Source organism: Xenopus tropicalis, chromosome 1 (assembly GCF_000004195.4).
Source record: "Xenopus tropicalis strain Nigerian chromosome 1, UCB_Xtro_10.0, whole genome shotgun sequence".
Classification (NCBI taxonomy): Eukaryota; Metazoa; Chordata; class Amphibia; order Anura; family Pipidae; genus Xenopus; species Xenopus tropicalis.
The window spans coordinates 76,074,223-76,095,392 of NC_030677.2; the positions used below are offsets into that span (position 1 = coordinate 76,074,223).

At 37.7% G+C, this 21,170-nt stretch overlaps 1 protein-coding gene across 6 annotated transcripts in view; it reads right to left on the reverse strand.

Annotated features, from left to right (window-relative positions):
* Window positions 1-6,369: 6,369 nt before the first annotated feature.
* The window catches only part of bmpr1b (bone morphogenetic protein receptor type 1B), a 244,543-nt gene continuing 229,742 nt past the window's right edge, over window positions 6,370-21,170 (reverse strand). For 5 of the 6 annotated variants that reach the window (XM_031902001.1, XM_012965653.3, XM_012965656.3 and 2 more), the window contains 7 exons: window positions 20,763-20,859; window positions 19,570-19,708; window positions 17,802-17,994; window positions 12,753-13,050; window positions 9,099-9,274; window positions 8,288-8,418; window positions 6,370-7,079 (listed from right to left, as the gene is read on the reverse strand). In XM_031902001.1, coding sequence (XP_031757861.1) covers window positions 6,954-7,079; window positions 8,288-8,418; window positions 9,099-9,274; window positions 12,753-13,050; window positions 17,802-17,994; window positions 19,570-19,708; window positions 20,763-20,859 — 1,160 coding nt within the window. In that variant the 3' untranslated portion in view covers window positions 6,370-6,953. 6 annotated transcript variants of the gene reach the window in all.

The following is a 21,170-nucleotide window of genomic DNA, read 5'->3' on the forward strand; positions in this document are numbered from 1 at the left end:
TCAGAACTATTAAAGTTTGCAATATTTGCAAATATAATGAATTTTGCAACAACGCCACCACCTGCTGGTCAGTTCCTGTAACTGCATAGTCAAAGACAGGCCAATAGATATACCTTCAGAAGGAAAACAGAGAAGTGTTTTGCACAATTTAGAATCATCAGCAAAAATAGAGACAGTGCTTTCAGTGCACCAATCAGGTCATTAATAAACAAGTGAAAAAGTAAAGGCCCAAGGACTGACCCCTGCGGTACTCCACTAACCACACTGGACCAATTAGAAAATAATCCATTTACCACCACTCTTTGTAGTCTATCCTTCAGCCAGTTCTCTATCCAATTACAAATATTATGTCCCAGACCAATATTCTTTAAATTTATCATTAACCCTGGTGTGGTACTGTATTAAATGTTTTAGCAATGTCCAAGAAGATTACATCCACTGCCATCTCAGAGCGGACTTCCGACATCTCGAGGTTCCTGCTCACCTCCTCATAAAAGGCGACTAAATTAGTCTGGCAAGATCTGTTACGCATAAAACCATTCTGGCACAAACTTATAGTATTGTGATTTGCAATGTATTCAAGTATTCGATCCCTTATTACCCCTTCCAAAAGCTTTCCTACTACTGATGTCAGACTAACAGGCCTATAGTTTTCAGGCTGAGAATGGGATCCCTTTTTACCATGCCAGACCTCAACTAATCCTGAAAACATAAGCACAGAGCTGAGCTAATTTAATAATTTAATACCCTGGGATGAATCCCATCCAGTCCTGGACCTTTGTTTACCTTTACATGTTCAAGTCTCTTTTGAATTTCCTCCTGAGTGACCCATGCATCAGTAGTGATATTACTAGAATTCTATTAGCAGATTCCTCAGTTGTGTAGACTGATGAAAAATAACAGTTCACTATAACCCAGAGAAGACATTCAATGGCAGAAAAGGCATGTTACCCCTAGAATAATAAAATTCCTACAGAGTAATATAATAAAAAGTCTGCCCACATCTAATAACCCCTAGCAACCAAAAACAAGGTTTGTTTTAAAATGGCTGACTAGTGAATATTACATACTGATGGTACATACTATGGGCTACTAGATTTGTAGCAAACTAAAATAGAAAATACATGTCAATTGCAAAACTGCTCAGAGAAACACTTTGCATGTGTTTACATCAATTCATTTTTTGGTTTTAGATCCCCTTTGAGACCTTTTGTAATAATTCCCCCATAAGCTCATAACACATGCACTATAATATTCTGTGCAGACAGCAAAAAAAATCCTAAAAATAAGGCACAGTGCCTGCCACATGGAAAAGTCTCTATTGTTGAAAAAAATCCCCCATGAGCCTTGATTTATCCAGTATTTAAACCATATTGCAATGTCATCAAATAATCCAATGTATCATTTTAATGTTTCACAAGGAAAGCTATTCTTTCCTATACCAAGAGATTTGTGAGAATGAATTTCGGAATGTAAATATAGGTGGTTATATTTAGGGATATGAAATATTTCTAAATTAATAAACCGTAAGTCTGTCATGCCCTGCAGAAAAATTGTAAATTAGAAATCTTAGCAAATTTTCCAGCTCTATAGTCTTAGTCAGCAATTAAAAACTGAGTGAAAATGGAATTGAAAAGGAAGTTGCCTATACTGTTAGATTCATACAAACTGCTTAGCTTTTTATAGGTTTAAATAACACAGGGCAAAATCCATGGAGTTAGAAAAATCCCCTTCTTTCTGTAGGTTCTATGAATTCATGTTCTGGCATAAAGTAATGGTAGTAAACAGGCACTACTAAAAAAATCAGGGTTGGACTGGGCCAGAGGGACATAGTAAAAAACATACCGCACCAGCCTAAAGTGGCAGAATCTCTATACCAGTAATGATCTGGGCCTTTACAGCTGTCACAGAAGCTCCCCCAGAAGCTCCCCATCTTGAAATCTGTTAGAAGTGTCAGTGACACACACATGCTCAATGTGCTTTGGGCCTCTGCTGAGAAGCTACACTTAGGGATCGTCACAGATTATCAAGTGGAAAATGATGTTTGCCTGTAATATAAATTGATGCAACAGGGCTGTTTATTAAATTCTAATGTAAATTGCACTGATTGCAGAGCTGCCATATTATTTGAATTCAAATTAATAACTAATCAGCTTTATATTGTGACATTTATATTCTATATATACAGTATATTGCACCTCAGTCCCTAAGCTCAGTAAGTGACAGCAGCACAGAGCATGTGTCCTTGCTCCACCAGCACAAGGTGCAGAGCGAAGCCGCCCCCAAACCCCCCCCCAGCAGAGTCGCACTAAGGGGCGAACTGTTGCACCACTTCTACCCAGGAGCAGTAGCAAATGACCCCCCAGTGTCTCTCCATCTTATTTTGGTATGCGCATAGCTGAGACACAGAATGAGGGAGAACTTATTATTAATTAGTTGTCAGGTTCCCTTTATGAACAGATAAATATAGTAAAATAGATGTGTATACCAATGTTTAAAAGTATATAAAAATTGCACGGCATATGTTAGCTGGGGGACATTTATCACGGGGAAATACCAACAAAAGCAGTGCATTAGGAGGAAATAAAATAATCGCTCATAACAGAGTGTTTGTTTTTTTAAAAGGCTTGTGTCTCTTATTGTGCATGTGAACTGAATTTAAGCTATTTCTGTTCCCCCCACGCTGCACTTGCGTTAACAGAACTAAACACAAACTACAGAACTTCAAAGTAGACTTTCGACTATTAGCTTTAACTCACCTAGGTTTAAGTTATCTGCACCCATTGGTGCAACCCACCAGGTACAGGCTGGTAGTAGTTACTGGGTGCCCTAGCATACATGTGTGCAGCCACATGCTGTTCATCAGAAGGGGCTGAAAGGGTGCCTAGCAGGCATGGACTGGTAATCTGTAGATTCTAGAAATTGCCACAGGGGCTGCTATAAGATGACATAGCCAGTTGATATTTTGTAGGCTAGTCGGGGCAGTTTGGGCCTTTGGGTACTTGAAATACCAGGGTCTATTTTGATTCCTGGTTCTGGCCTGGTGCATAGGCTAGTGGTATGTAAGGGAGCAAGTATTTTTGTGCTTAGCACCAATGTTTGTGTCTATTCTATCCGAGCTCCAATGCGCCCCTTTAGACTGTTCTGTTGAACTACACACAATTGCATGAGAAACCCATAAATGCAGGGTTCTGTGAGATTTACTAACTTGTGTCCTAATTGTTGTGTCATGTGCAAGATGCAATGAATTCAAAGAGTGGGCTTGCAATTATGCTGGAATTCTGTGGAACATGCTGTATTGTGGGTAAAGAAATGGCAGTTAATGTTTGAATGTTTAACTTTGCACAATGCACTGCATTTGTAAATGAGTATGTGCAGCAAGCAAAGTTTCACTAGAGGGCACACTTATCCACCATACAATGCTATTGGTACTAATGTAATGGAATGAAACTCTCAGAAGTTTGGAACACGTATTGTGCACAACTGAATTATACTAAACAAACTAATGTTTTGCAATTTTTTTTCTAACTGTATGTTAAAATGAAATAATGTCCTAGAATATATATATTACAACTGTTAAATATAAAGCAAAGGGCATAGCCTATATAATGCACATCACATTCCTTAAATCTTTGCATATATACATGCTAGTGATTAGGGGTCACACAAATTCCCTCATTATAGACATTTTATGTTGATCTTAATATATCGATGCAGGTAATTTGAATTAAATGGGGGTGCTCAGGTACTTCCCCAGACTGATGTTGGCCTGCCATTGTTTCATGTGTCCCTTGGGAGATTATACTCGTGCTTGAGCAGTAGAGTGCAATTTTTGGATTTTATTCCACCTTACATGTGTGAGTCTGCCGTGGGATTCCTGGGAAAGGTAAGACAGGTGGCGCTATGCTTTTTTCTTGGGCTGGTGCATTTTATTCCTACAATGAGCACAACCTAGGGAAAAAAAACTTAGTAGTTGAATTCACTGTTGGGTGCCTAAAATATTTACAACTGCCATTGAATTTGCCTTTCCTTCTCCTTTAACTACATACATAGAGTTTATGGCACTGCTTCTCAAGTACCAGACTGGCAGTGCCATAGATTTAATATTTCCAGGTACCATTTAAAGGTTGCTGAATAATTGCAAGCATCCTACAAGGTAGTGTATACTGCAGGTTGTGCGCAGTCTTCCAATGCACACATAAACAGCTATACACAAAACATGTACAAGTTGTGTAATACAGAAACTAATGCATGTGTGAGCTTGGTGGGTCATTTTCAGCATTACATTACATTCAGATTGTGCCTCCAGAGCTGACTTTAGGTGTGGTTCAAGGTGAAGGTGCAGTTCAGTTGTGTGTAACAACAAAATGCATAGGAAACCTCCTCCAATACAGATTATATATCCAATATAGGGTTAATTCCTGTCAGTCAGCTAATTAAGCGGCAGCTGAGAGAGGAGCTGCCTGAAGAGGTTAAAAAGGGGTGTTCTCCCACGCCTGGGGGTCACTCAGAAAGAAGTCACTCAGTGCGAAGGGGTCACTCAGAGCGAAAGGTCTCTCAGAGCAGGGCACAGGGCAGGGAGGCTGCCGACCTGTTAGGAACTCCCAGAGGGGCTGGGGTTGCTGCAAGGAGCAGAGGGAGCGGTGACCAAGTGCATAAGAGCTGAGAAGAATTAGCAAGGACTTAATAAAAAGCGGAATGACAAGTCTTGGTGAGAAGCGTGCCAGAAGCTGGTGAGCTGGTATCCCAGGAGGGGAGAGACAGCAGGGTTGAGTGAATAGCCCGAGTGTTCACAAGTGTGAGAGTCACCGTGGATGTGTGAAGGTCATTGGGAGTGGTGAGAAGCCCCAGGGAAAGGTTCCAGAGTGTGAGAATTACCCTGGAAGGTGAGAGTCCCAGAGAGGGGACAAATCATGAATAAGTTTGATGAACTGTTTGCTGATGAACTTCGAACTGTGATGTTTATGTTGGGAGGAGTTTGCCCCAAATAAATCTGTGTTTTTGCCTGAAGAATTGGTGTCCCTGTTGCTATGCTCCAGATCCTCTGCTTACCTGCCTCCCATAGCTCATTTCCCCCAAAAAATTACATGTACAGGCTGACAACACGTCACAATATATATATATATAAGTCCTTCTTAAAGTGATACTGACACGAAAAAAACTAATGTTCAAAATACGTACATGAAAAATAACTGATAGGTCATGTTCATCATTTTCACTGATAGGCCTGCTTTTGTGAGTCATTGTTACTTGAAGTTCCTAAACCAGACTGTTTTGCCAGACTTACTGTTCCTTCCCAACCTGTCAGTTATAGCTTCTAATGCTAACAGACACCTGCTGCACAAATATGGCCGCCCCCTCATAGAGGGACATGGGCATCAGATAGGTAATAATGTAAAAGCATCAGGCAAATACTTTTATGGCAACATACTAAAGCTCATGCAAAGACAGTGTAATGATATATTATATATATTATAAACAATTTAATTTCAGGTGTCACTATCTCTTTAAAGGCATTAAGCGAATCTGCTATCATAACATTACTAGGCACAGTACTCCGCAACCTCAAGGTCCAACTAGAGAATATTTCATTTATCACCACTGTTATTTATCTTTCAGCCAGTTCTCTATCCAAGTACAAATGGTATGTTCCTTAATTTAATCAGCAACCTTCTGTGCAGTACTGTATCAAATGGTAACCTTTTGTACTGTAGTGCATCAAATCACATAACTATATCACATTCTCTGCAACCCCAAGGTCTAGGCTTCTGCCCCGCTCCTCATACAAAGCAATTACATTTTTAACAGTTTCTCTTGCACATGAAACTATGCTGGCACAAACTCACAGTATTGCGATTTTCAATATATTTATATATCATACCATTCAAAATGTTTCCTACCACACATGTCAATGTAACAGACCTATGGTTACCTGTATAAGAACAAGAAGACTTTTTTTAGGAAGATAATCTCATACATAAATACAAAACTTCAGTGCACAGAAATATTCGTGTGTGTGTGTGTGTATATATATATATTATATTTATATACTGGTTGGAAGATATCTGTGTACCATGGATACTGATCTGCTTGTTAATTGGGCGAGTTTGATCCATTCAGCCCCCTCCCTGGTCAGTGAGAAACTGTACAAGATTAGCCAATATTACCTTCCATTCTTTTCAGTGGGAATATGTGGGTGGTACAACCTTGTTATATAGAGAGCATATTTTGCCCACCTTTCAGCAAGCTATGTCTAGTTGAACTGTATGCCGTACTATACATTCCCATGACCCCTTACTTTGGAAGCAACTATCCTTCTATATTGAATAAGATTCCCGGCTTCATATAAATCACAAAAGACATAGCTAGTCGAATTTATGTTCAACTTAAAGTCTTATTAAAAAAATATATTGTCAGAAACATATTACAATGACACAAATCTAGGCTAGCAGAAAGTGAATTCAAGGCTGGACAGACATTTTTCATCTCGTTATTTAAACAATTACACGTAGGTTTTCAACGATGAAAAGCAAATGGTTATTTTGATCTCTTTTCAGGTACCCTTATTTATGCTCAGTTATTTCATAACAATATATAGCATTATTACATTTAAATTGGACATTTTAATTATTACAAGATTGAAGAAAAAAACAGTCTTCTTTTTCAAACATTAAAAACTTTATGGCTTTCACAGAAAGCAGCACGTGCTAATTCTTGTATCTAGTCATTGAAACTATGTTCCACATGCACACCAGCTTGAGTAATGGAGCCTTTGGAATTTTATCCAAAAGTCCCTGATGATTCAATCGTCTAGACATTTATCCTCTCAGTCCGTGGGATTCAAGGTAAACACAGATGTTCAATGTAGAAAAGTTTCATTTCTCCTCAGGATTTTCAGTCACGAAAATAAAGTCCATTTCCGACAGCTTCCATTAAAATAGTAATTTGCTAAATCAAAGCTTGATATCTTGAGACTCTGACATTTTGGCTAAGGTCTTCTTTACTCGCAGAGCTGTGAGGCGTGAGGCTGGATTGTGAGCCCAACACTCTGTCATGAGCTTTCCCATCTGTCTCAAACACTACGGCAGGAGAGAAAATGTTACAATTAGTTATGTTAATAACAGGAAAAGTTGCTTTGAAGCATTTTAACCGAACAATATTTTTTTTTCACCTTTAAAGGAGCAATATCAACCCTGTTCAACATGAGTGAATGTAAAGGGATTGGGAGGAACATCATTTTTGCCTATTGTTTTAAATCTATGGTTTTAGGCAGTGATCCCCAACCAGTGGTTCGTGAGCATCATGTTGCTCCCCACCCCCTTGGATGTAGCTCCCAGTGGCCTCAAAGTAGGTGCTCATTTTTGAATTTCTGGCTTGGAGGCAAATGTTGATTGCATAAAACCCAGTGTAAAGCCAAACAGAGCCTTCTATAGGCTGCCAGTATACATAGGGGTTACCAAATAGCCAATTATAGCTCTTATTTGCACCCTAGGAACTTTTTTTATGCTTGTGTTGCTCCCCAACACTTTTTCTATCTGAATATGGCTCACAGGTATAAAAGGTTGGGGATCCCTGGTTTTAGGTATTTGAGCTAAACAGGGCAAATAGGGAATCTGAAGCTACTCCATTTTTGGTTCTTGCGAGGCAGATTAAATTACCTGTGCTCAGGCAATCCCCCTGCATAGACTGTTAATCTGAGCTCTAGTAATCTAATTATTTATCTTGCAAGGAACTAACATGGAGCCTCTTCTGCACAGTACTAAGAACCTGCATAGTAATATGAGATTTAGATTAAATAAGCCCCATCAAGTTCTCAAGTTAACACGCCAGTGCAATTAATATATTAATGGCAATGCAACTTTAACAACTCTACTTTTCACCTTGCACTTGTTTTTATTACAGTATTGAGTACAGCGTCAACCATATTTTGGACTTTTTCCCACCTGGCAATCCAATCCATAAAATACTGCAATAAGTTTTGAGCACTTTATATAGAGTTTACTTACTTTATACTACACATTTCTTTTCAATAGTACAACTCTTCTATTGGAATCTAAGAATTAGCCCACAGAGCCCCCCCATTCACAGAGCCCATGTGTCTATTGAATTTTTCCCATGACTCTGACTTTATATATCATTAATGGATTACTTGCACAATGCAGAATGCATTGTTTTTTAACTTCTTTCCACAGCCTATGTTATAAAGAAATTATCTTTCCATACAAATATCTTAAAAGGCAATGATGTCCAATTAAAGCCACAATGCTTTGCACTTTGAATTCCATACCTCATCGCTGCTCCATCTATTCGGAAATGAAGGTCGAAACCTCCTGATACAGACAATTTCTCTCATGTCTTCATAAGATGGGTCGCTAGGTACCACATCATGGTAGGGCAGCTGGTATTCCTCCAATATACCTGAAAAAAGAACTGACAAGTTACCTACCATGTTTTTGTATGTGAAACCAAGCTCAAATAACTGGAAAGTGATTACAGAACAGGTTTCATTGTTCCTTAAGACAAACATCCCTGCTGTTGACACCTGAAAGAATCTCAATTTCATGGACAGATTCTCCATTAAATACAACTAAGGGGGAGACATACATAGTAAGGTTGTCCATAGTGAGGTTAACTGTAAAATAGAAGGTCCATTTAAAGTCTGATAAATAATATAGGTGTTCTGTGGTCTTTTCAGAAAGAACCAAGGCAATAAAAATGCCTCTGTCTGTAGATAGATGGTTCCCATTCATGTGAAAAGGTCTCTCTATGGCCACAGCTACTGCTGGCTGGAGTGAACAGCTCGGGAGTATTTTCTTGTCCATTCCAGAATGTTCCCCAGCTACTGACAGTAGAATATTGATATTGATAGCATATTTCCTATTCACATGAATAGAAAGCACCTGGCACCACACATGGGCAATTCGCTTCTATATCGCTTCTCTGTGAGAAAAGTGTCTTGCCTCATAAATAGTGTTTAATCCTAATTGATTGGAAATGTTTATACAATCGGCTTGTATTAAACTCAACCTAGTCTGTTCTCTTTGAAGGCAAAAGCACATCTATTCAAGGTAGTAGAAATTGGATGTTAAGTCAGTTACCTCCTGATATGCATCTTCTGGCTACTTCCCAAAGGATGAGTCCAAAGCTATACATATCTGCCATGATATAGGACTGAAAGTGATTTCTGTTTAAGCTCTCATCAAGCACCTCTGGAGGCATATAGCGCTTTGTACCAACTCTGGTGTTTGGCGGAATGTCCACTTCATTTGTGTCACTACAGAGCAAAATAGAAGAATGAGATGTTAGCATTTTGTCTCTATATAATAAATACAGTGTTATAGAAGCCTATTGCTTGGGAGTTAAACAGCAACCACAGCATATTTCAGGTTTTAGCTTCCATACATAGTTAATTATGCAGTATCACAGACAGGGCATAAAATAAAACTGAGTGTTAGCACAAAACTCAAATATCTCAATACTCAAGGAAGTGAAAGATGCAAAAAAGCTGGATAGAGATGTTAAAAGAAGCTGTTATGGAACTTATGGAATAAATTGTATGAAGGGTGTTGGGATGATAACATGAGGACTATGGGAGAATGGGGTAAATGTTCAAATCTGGCACTTATAGCACAAGAGACAGAGGAGGGACTTCCATTTAAACTCAAGCTATAAAAAGTCTGTTTGATAATATTTCAATGGTTTTACCCCCCTCCCCCCTTTTTCTGTCTTTATTACTATTTATCAGCATTTCACCATTTAACCACCATTACATTATGGCTACAGGTTAATCAGAAAGCTGCTGTTAGACTGCCCTGTGCTTCTGATGATGCAGTGTTGGTGAGGTTTGACTATTAAAGATGGAAACCATTATTTAAATGAACAACATTTGTTATTTATCATAACAGTGGGTGTTACCAGTAGCGTTTAAGGTACCAGTGTAATGTACCAGTGAGTGAATATGGCCAGCATGGTGGCACAATGGTTAGCACTGCTGTCTCTCAGCACTGGACTCATAATTTTAATTCTGAAGCTCCGCTGGGGAAGGGGCTAATTATAACAATTCCAGTTTTCTATCCAACAGACTGCCATGTGAACTCTTGAATGCTGACCCACTTTCAAACTCAATCACATAAGGGAGGCGAAGTCTAAAAAACAGGTGAAGTCGCGGGCTGAATTTTTAATGAAGATACTTAGTAAGATACTTAGTCTTAGTTACTATGTCAGGAAAATGGAAATTGATCAGGCTGAATGGTCAGACACACACACTAAGGGCCACATAAAACAGCCAGGTGGGCCGGATTCGGCCCATGGGCCTTGTATCTGACATATGTGATGTAGATCATTCATAGTGTTAACTTTATGTGTTCTATTGATTTTAAAAGGTATGCACTCATTAAAGAACATGCGTGTTCAGCTGCAGTGGTCAACGTTTAGCTAATATATGCTATATATCTACATCAGTATAAAATAGACTCTGCCTTAAGTGCTTCCTCTTTGCACCAGAAATCAATGCTGACACCAAGCAAAAATACACAATGGCCTAAGCAGACAAATAACTGCCCTACACTTTAACTAGAACTGCACATAAATAACCATGCATTGCTTCTTTCTCTCAATAGAATATCCTCTACAAGTAGCATCTGCAATTAATATAACCTACCATTACATATAATATATTCTTAACACAAATAACTGCTTGTTTTATTGGTCTTAAGAAAAACAGATGCATTGCTGGGCCTGTTGATGCCTTTAAGTGGACCAGCATTTTATTAGATATATTGTTTGAGGCACTTTAAAAACCTGCATGGATTTTTTTTCCTGACTGTGCTTTGGCAGAAGTCTTTCTAAATTTATAGATCCTATTCTGCTGCTCCATTAAAGGGTATCAATTATACATTCATAGGGGATATTTATTTAAAATGGGGGCTGTGCATTTAAGCAAAACCAAAATCAATCACCGTGCCAAGGCCATACACATATTTAGCCTGGCAAGGACAACCTTGTGCATAACAATAGCTCTTCAGCATGAACCCAGGACTCCGTTGAAAGGCTTCCTTTCCCCAGGCAAGATTTAAGTATTCAAATGCACAACCACAATTAGACACAGAACTCAGTGGGGATGCTGTTAAATTTCTGACATTTCATTAGCATTTGACTAAACTCAAATGACAGCTATGACAATGAAATCTTACTGAACAGAGAAACAGAATTTTTTTTTCTGAATTGTACACTAGACTTTGATCTTAAACAAAGAAAGGGGGTTTCTCCTACTTCATCCTACTGTTCTTGTGATACTTGAAATACAATAAAATGATGAGAATTTCTATGATCAGTTTTGCCTTTTTGTACTTTGAAATTAAGTACTAAAAACATCTTACTTATTTTCCATTTTTAAATACTTTTTAGTGAGTGTTTAACACCAGTGATTTAGTTACACAAAGTTACACAAGGGGCAGATTTTTAAAAATTGGAGTTGGCGTTTTTTGCTAGATTCGAGGAAAAAACGCAACAAAAAACGCAAACCTGAATAGTAAGGATTTATTAAAAAAAACACATGAAACTGTTTCTCTGCAAGTCAATGGGAACTGTCTCTAAAGACTTTATTTCCCAGTTTATCACAACATTTAAGATTTTCACCCTCAGTCAAAATGGATGGAACAATTTGATTCTCATTTGTGTGCAGGGTTTTTTTTGGGGACCTGTTATACAGAATGCTGAGGATCTGGGGTTTTCTGGATATGGGATCTTTCTGTAATTTGGATCACCAAAGTTTCAGTCTACTAAAAAAATCATTTAAACATTAAATGAACCCAATAGGCTTGTTTTGCCTCCAATAAGGATCAATTATATCTTAGTTGGGATCAAGTACAAGGTACATTATTTGATAATAGTGGAGTCTGTGAGAGATTGCCATTCCAAATTTGGAGCTTTCTGTATGACAGATTACTGGATAACAGATCCTATAACTGTACCAAAACAAGTAAGGTATCTCTTATACAAAAAGCAAAAAAATGCATACATAAGGGCCTATTTATTATGCTGTGTAAAAAAAAAAAGCGTAATTTTTTCTTCCGCCACAATGTATGTAAAATAACTCCAGTTATAATCTGGCATTTGGATGGTGAAATTTACCATTTATTTTGCACAGCTTTTTACACCTTTTTTTGGAGAATCTTCATTTTTTGGGAGCCAAAATACAACCTGCCCCCTCCCTTGTGCCAGCACTGCCAAACACAAATCATTGCCTCTGGTATGAAGTGCAAGAGTTGCTGTCATGTTGGCACAAGTTGCACCAGCAAATTTGCACCCATTAGCATGCATTGCACTTGCATCTGCTCTTAGTAAATAGACCCTGATATCTTTTCATTTTAGTAAATATTTTGCTTTTCAGAAAATAAGAAGTCAATCTCCAATGTGCGTGCTTCAGTGCCAATATTCATTAACTTTAAAGAGTTTATAATGGAAAATCTAAAGTTCTACCTTTTAATCTTTTTGTAATTCAGCATTTTTAGAGTTCTGAGTAATTAATTCTCTTCCAAGGATTCCCTAGTGTGCACTAAGGATGTTGCATATTCCTTAGTAGAGATGTGTGCTTATAATGAATTGTGCTACAACATTCCTTGACCCTTTGTAAAGAGACAAAAAGAGGGGGATGGCGGAGATGTGACAGTTATTAGACAGACTAAAGTTACGCTTCAGTGAACGACCAAATAACATATTTTGTACAATCCTAATTAGCTCTGATTACTAACCTAATGAATTTTACTGCCAGTCCCAGGTCTGCAATACAGCATGTTCCGTTTTTCTTCACCAGTATATTTTTACTTTTAAGATCCCGGTGGGCGATAGCTGGCTTTCCTTTTGTTCCAAAAATTTCAGTGTGCAGGTGGCAGAGGCCGCTAACTGTTGAATAGGCTAGCTTCAGCATTGCCTTTGTATCCAGGGTGGTAGACTTCAGGTAATCATAGAGAGAGCCATTTTCATGATAGTCCGTAATCAAATAGAGTTGAGTCCATGACCCGGTCCCTTTGATATCAGCTGCAATAAAGCCTGCAAAATAAGCCAAAATGATATGTTACAAATAAGGATCATATATAGAACATCTCTCAAACACACAGGACTCGCTTGAATCATATAATATTAGTAATATGAGAGATATTTCTCTTTGATTGTTTGATTATTTAAAACATTATACTGTTGGTTTATTTTAAAACTCCATGCAGAAAAAATATATACTCAAGTGAACTGGGTACTAAAATGGGATTGATATAGAGCAAAAAACATTGTATTTATATAAATATATATACCCAGACACACATATAGTACTGTAGAAAGTATAAAAAGGAATTAAAAGGTAGAGATCGCCATCTGCTGTAAGTCTGGGGTAAAATATTTGTTAATATCTGTGCATTCACAAATAAAAGGAACAATGTATATGAGAACTGGAAAATAAGGAGGTAACTGTAGCTCACAATGCAGTGAGGGAGAAAATGTTTTAGTGCATGTCCACTAATTTGGCTATAAAGTTAAGAGTCCAGTTTTGTTAACTAGGTAGCCCAGAACAGCCCTGAACAGCTGAGAGTTCTAGCAGGGTACACCCACTATGGCTGACAAAGTGGAAAATTGGTTTATTATTTATTCCCTGATAAATGCTTTAAGCAATACAATAGAAACAATTTGCAGCCATAAGCTTATTAAACACTGAAAATATTTATATTGCTTTTTTATGTTGTTGGAGCAAAATGTTGCTTTTCTCTTGCTGACATTTCATGGTGTGTGAAACACAAGCTTGTCAGAATGAGTTATGCCTCTCAGAGGCAAGAATAATATCCCCCACTTTGTCCATATGTCATATCATATACTACATGTGGTCATGGTAGGCACGAGGCTGCCAAGCTGCCCAAATGGCTCTATGATTACAGAAAGCATGTGCTCTCACAGCTATCATAGCACATTACACTGAGGATATGAAAGGAATTACAAGAAAGATAGCAAAGCATATTTAAATGTGTGCATTAGCCTTGAAATACTAGTGCCCATTAGTGGTTTGTTATCAAAACTCATTTTCCTCAGACTGATCTATCATTTTTATGCATTAGAAATATTTATACATTGTAGCTAATGGGTAAAAATGTTGCTGAAATTTCCTAACGCTGATTAAAAATAGGAAAAAAAAACATATTTCCTTTGATCAAAGGGGAAAACTGTTTGAAACTACAGAATATAAATGGGATAGGAGACACAGTTGGGGGCATTTACTTGGTAGCTGAGACTATGCCAAGCTAAGAAGTGACTGGTATAAGGTACAGGTCAAGCCCGAACTGGCAATATGTGTATCCTGGCAAATGCGAGAGGGGCTGCTGTAAGATGCTACAGACAGTCACTATTTATTGGGCCTGTGGGGGCTGTTTGTGCCACTGTGTATTTGAAATGCCAGGGCTTATTTTGAATCCAATCTGAACCTGGTACAGGGCCACTTTCCATTCCCATTGTCTATGTGGACAGTTATAGGCCCAGCAGAATACAGCCAGAGGTACACAGATATGCTTCCCAATACACTAGTCTGTGTAGTGATTTCACCTGATTTTCTATTCACGTCTTTTAAACGGCAACTGTGAATATATAGACACTGGGTGTTTACTGCAAATTATAAGCTATGCTTCCCATACTTTATAGTCTAATAGAAAAATTAACACATACAAATGACTAGAAAACGAACTGAATTGGAAATAACTAAATATCATATTATGACATATATATACAGGGGGTGCATACAGGGTATATATACAGATATACAGACACACTTAATTTCCCTTCTCATCCTTGAGGTATAGTAATAAGCTGTTTACTGAATGTTATAGCTCCATAAAAAGGGCTCATTAAGTCATCTTAATTAACAGAAGGCTATTGTCTTTGTCCAGCAGTAAAATTTTGCACAGGATCAGCAGAGTGAATCAGATGTTTATGACACCGACGCACATCACCTAAAGAGCTGACATTAAAGTACTTCCATTTCACTCATGGCACGTTTTATTTTGAGACATTAGACTTGTGCTAGTGTGTATGTTTTCTTTTGCACAAGGGTTTATCATTAAATCTGCTTTCTGGCTCTTCCAGTTCTTCATTAGTTAATAGCATGCATGTCTAATTAATTTTGTACATAGTCACTCATTAAAAACCATGCCAGATATAAAACCGCTTTTCATATATTTTTTTTTACAAATGTGCTAATTGAATGTGTCTTTTCTGGAAAGCTTATTAAGGGCATTCTATTTGCATCCATGCAATGGTTTCAAGTGATGATAGCATTAGCTGCTTTGGGTTCTAGACAAAAATTCTGGTGCATAATACCTTGGGCAGTAAACACAAGTTTAAACCCTTTTACTATCATTAAATTCAAAGCCTTTCCGATTTTATCAACTTTAAGCATCTTCAACTAACCTACTTTTGCATTTAAATTCACAGCAGCTGGGGGTAGGCCATGGATTTCAAAGCAGACAAAGATATCCAGCAGAATGGCAGAAAATGTGTCCTCTCAAAGGAACTAACTGGGCAGTCATGTCATGAGGTTTCATTGGAATGTGTCTTGGTTATAACCCGGCAGGTTCTTTCGATTTATCTATCTCTGACCTAGGGCACAGCATTCTAAATGGTGGAACCCACCATTCTTCCCATATATATCATATCTATAATTTTTATGGTATCATTTTTATTTCTAAATTACACTGTGTACATTGCAAACTATTCACTCTACCATTTAAAATTTTATTCTTGAACCAATAAATGTATTAAGTGAGTCAGAATTGGATTTTTACTGCTGAGTGATCTCATATCATAGTGGGGCATGGGAGCAGTTTTAGCCACCTTCCTATTCTGTTGATTGGCTGTTGGGGGGCGGAGGGATCACTCCAACTTGCAGAGCAGCAGAAATCTAACAGAGCACAAGTCACGTGGCTGAGGGCACATGGGAAAATAGGAATATGTCTAGCCCGCATCAAATTTAAAAATGAAAAACAGATTTCAATGATTCCATTTTGTCCATGTTTTCAGTGACAGAATCCCTTTAATATGAAGGTGGACATTCCCTTTAACTGCTGTCTATGACAGCATTAAGTTTATATATTTACATTAACTAAACCGAACCTCTGCAGATTAAGTGTTGGTCAGTGCTGAATTAAGGCAAGGACTAGAGTATCCCTTTGTGGTACAGGTATGGGACCCATTATCAAGAAACCCATTATCCAGAAATTTCTTCTTCCATTGACTCCATTTTAAACAAATAATTCAGAATTTCAAAACATATTTTAATTTTCTCTGTAATAATAAAACAGTACCTTGTACTTGATCCCAACTAAGATTTAAATAATCCTTATTGGTGGCAAAACAATCCTATTGGGTTTATTTAATGTTTAAATGATTTTTTTAGCACACTTAAGTTATGGAGATCCAAATTACGGAAAGATCCTTTATCCAGAAAACCCCAGGTCCCATGCATCCTGGATTACAGGTCCCATACCTGTACATATAAACAGGAATATGTAGAATGGTTTTTGCACAGCAACCTATCCCCTCATTTTACCTTCAATGAAAGTATATGGAAAAAACTGCAAACATCTTTCCTTAGTAAGACACATTTTAGAAAGCTGAAATACTTGATATTATAATCTTTGCACACTAGATGGAACTACACATATTCATAAATCCTTTTAATTCCTGAACTGTCCAGAAATGTATACTCCAGAAAAAAAACTGTAATATAAAGGAAGGAACAGTATAATTCAGTGAGGTTGTAAGCCCTGGCTTAGTGCTAAATTGGCTGTCTGAATGACATAGGTTGAGTACCTGTGGTGTGATAAAGCTATTAAACAGTATTATAAAGGTCTATAAAGTGAGGATTAATCTGTGATTTACAGCTACTTGCCAATGATACATAGCAGCTAAAGGGGTACTTTACCAAAAGCAATTAAAGCATTTCCTCTGACACCTTCAGTGTGTAAAATTATGGGTTAGAGAGGATACTTAAAATAAGGGGAACATGTATAATTTCTTGCTAGTAATAACTATTGCTTGGCACTAGTCTAAATTACTGATGACAGATGAACTCAAAATGTATTTAATTCTAAACATGACCTTACAGCCACTGAAGTAACATCTTGGATATATAGGGATAGCCTCAGAATTGTCCTAGGATGAATCCTAAGAGGTCTTTTAATTCGCCACTACATCGAATGTCCTAAAGAGATAGAAGTCCAATTTGACACCACCTTTGCTTTTTAAAGCTGAGGTCAATCATCAAAAAGCAGGTAGCCCCTAGGGACCTGTTAATATGACGGCCACCTAGCCTGCCCCTAAAACCAGGGGAGGAGGCTTCACTTTTCAAATAACATAAAATCACCTGTCTATCAATTAACATATCAAAGTACTGCAGAATAAAATATTATAGCCTTACTTTCTTCTTTCATTCACGGTGGTCAAACATAAAGTCAAAGTAAAAGAAAGCTCTAATTCATGGACCAAAAATAAAGCAAGTAATATTCTGCTATACTCATCCTGTGTGCAGCACAGAGCTGCCACACTTGTATAAGATTATATCAGCGGCTGCCAGACTGAACTGGCCCAGCTACAACACAACCAGTGGCAAATTGCCCAGTTCCTGATTTACCTTTACTTCAAATTTTCTTCAACAGAATTATTTATGAAGCACTTTATTACATGCAGTTTTAGCACTGACCACAGACATGGTGAGATTCCCTTTAATGCTAAAAGTAGCAACTGGATTTTGGTCATATGCAGTGCCTTACCCAGTATGTTTTCATGTCGCATAAGCACAGTCTGGTAGATTTCTGTCTCTCGAAACCAACTTGCTTCTTCTGTTGTGAAGAACACTTTCACAGCCACCTTCTCTCCTCGCCATTTACCCATCCAGACCTCTCCATACCGCCCTTTGCCAATTTGCTTCACCATCTGTATTTGCTTTGCTATTGTCCTTTGGACCTGTGAATAGAACCAAACCAACAAATGATTACTTAGTTCTTCCAAAAATTGACCACCCACTGAAATAAGATGAATTAAGATTAAATATTAGTAAAATGTATTTTATTTTATACATTGTTTGTGTTTCCTCCCAAGAGTGACTGGCGAGGCTCGTTCTGTATATACAGTACAACCTGGACTGATATTGACAGTGTATAAAATGATCTGTAAATCAAATGTTTAAAAACAAAGTATGCGGATACAACTTATAAAAGAAATTAAATTTAAACCATATTAAGTACTCTAGGGACAACGGCACAAGAAATTGGTGCAAGAACCCACCAATGCGAGGTCTAATAGAAGATTTATTTTCAACATTCAGAGTATTTCATTTTTAGAGTTTTTTTCTTAAACAGTAACTTTTTAAAAAATTAATGGAACAATCCAATTGTAGCTGCAATCAAGTTTTGTTTTTTTTAACACAATCAAGTTTTTCACCTACAAGTTATTAAACAAAAGCAACAATTTGATTGGTTGCTGTGGGAAACAGCCTGGTGATTTATCACCTATTGCTGATGTTAGGCCCTAATGGAATTAGGGCAAGCTGGCAGTCATAGCAAATACAGGGCACACAACCAATAAATGAATATGATGGTGGCTGTAGGGAAATGCTTCTGTTTTATATACCTCATATTTATAAAGTGCTAACACAAACAGGGAAAAAATGGTTTAAGAATCCAGAATTCAGTGAGAGAGATAGTGGCCAACAGGCATTCCCATGGATTGAGGCAGTGCAGAAGAAAACCATTTATCAAACAGACTTTGTCAGATAAGCTATAATCAACTCTTACCTAGCTCAGGATGAGATGATTTATTGCATAGTGGCGGAGGAATGAAAACAGTGGTGACAATTTCATACATCACTAGATTAAGATAACTTCTTACTTCTTACCCAACCCCCCCAAGACTATAAAAGTTTTATTTAAAAAAAAAAAAAACACTTTGATTTGAAGTTTTAGTTAATATGGAAAAGTCTATTGTGAAGCAGTTAAATAAAAAATTCTCTTTTAAATGCAGTTCTAAAGGGTATAATACCATGGGATGGGTATAAACGCATGGTAGTGGGGGGTCTTTGGGAAAAAAAGGAACAGCGATAAAACAGCATTAACTATATTTACTTGGCACACCAGAGTGATTAGTCGTGCCATAATTCCAGCAAGTTGTCCATGTGCAACATCACTGTTTATTCTGCACTTTAGCATCTCAACTAGAAGACCCTGTGCCCAGTGCTAGGCCCATTTTTAACTACTAAGCTACAGTTCAAACTGTTTTGCTTGCACCAATCCTGCCATGTCTAAATACCCATCCATTATCACTGTATAGAGTAAAGGCAAAGTTTAGGCTGAAATAAAAAAGAAAGCCGAAGACCCTGTGTTAGGGCTGCATGTTAGTATGTACTGTACATTAGTTAAGGCTATGATTAAATAATCATTTCAATTAGAATGTTATTAGCATGCATATATTCTTCAACATATATGCTTTAGCTAGGAAAATTATAATCATCAAAAACCGGACTGTATACTACAGCTTTCTTACCAGCAGAGGGAGCCCCGAGCCACTTCCTGAGCTTTGTGACTGTTCAATGAGATCCTTCAGTGACTCTCCAGGAGGAATGTATGTCTCATCCTGCTCAATTCCAATGCTGTAACGGGGTCTGGCTTCCTGTCGCTTATACCTAGAAATGTAAGAACGTACATGTTTACAGAGTACCTAGCCAAGGATCATTTGCATGAACAAAGGAAATATTCCCTAGCAAAGGTTTCCAGTACTCAATGACTACTACAATTAACTACAGCAATTCAAAGCTCTATGATGACAGAAAACATGCTATTTACAGTTTAAGTAACACCCAAGATTTGGAAATTATTATTTGATGACCAGTTGGATAGGTCAATAACTTCAAGAGAAACACTTCCAAGTTTAACTAATATTGGATTGTGCAGTTATAAAAAAAAAAAAATAACAACCCGTAAGGAATTGTTTATCTGAGAATAAGATAAACAGAGAGTTTTTACATTGGGGTTCAGGTTTGCCTTTGTCTAGAGCCCCCCAGAGCTAATAGCTATGATTGCCACTTAGCTGGTATTTTCCTGCCAGGCCAGTAAAAAAGTAATGCTGATGTTATTAATACGAAATGTCAAAATGCAGGAAGGCCAGTATTTTTTTTAGAGAAGGTGGCAATCTTATTCATAGCAAAGTTATAGGCATATGAAAACATTAGTGCATTGAATGGCTTCAATGAATAGAGCTTGTGCCCAGTAGAAAAACAATAAATGGGGCAGACTGTGGATGACCCTCAGATTTGCACATGACCTATGATTTAGCAGGTATATATAGGCATTCTCCCCAAACCTCACCCTAACTTGACACCAGTTCTTTTGCTTTGGGTAACCCTAGTGGGACCGGCCTCAAGGTTTGGGAAGTAGTGCCTGGAGGTCACATGTACTACATGCACCGGAAATATATGCAGCATGTTTAATTGATAATTTCATACTGTTATCAAAGACCTGACTTCATTGTCTGTTCTCCCAGTCCATCTCAATGCTGGGAGTCTTGAAGAACACAGGTGCCCCAACTCTGCTCTAAATTATCTATGTAATAATTACAGAACTTAAGATTTAAAGCTCTCACACTGTAGAACACTTGAACGAGTAATAATTAAATTCAGTGATTAATACGCAACCATTAAACATGTAGAACGCACAGAAGCATGACTGATTTCCTCTTACCTGAAGTAACAGAATATCAGAATAATGGCCAGGATGATGCTGCAGACAGTCACAGAAATAAGCAATGCCATGTAGTGGATACTCCCATCAACAAAATCTGTGGGGAGAGCAAAGGAGGGGTGTTACAGCTCAGTTACTCTTAGTGCTTGCTCTGATGGACTGGCCTAATAGGAATTTGCCCTGGATACAATTGCAATATAATACAGTTTAATGAGCCTTTAGGAGGTTTGACATGACTCAAATGCAAAATCAATAATGGAAATGTTAATTAATTTACATGGCCAGTCTCAAGATTAGAATTGTCTTAATTAGGCCTCAGGGGATCATTTCCATTCACATTTGTAAAATGAACTGAGAAATCACAGAGGACCACGAGTGTTTGCCAGAGCAGTATCATTTATCCTATAC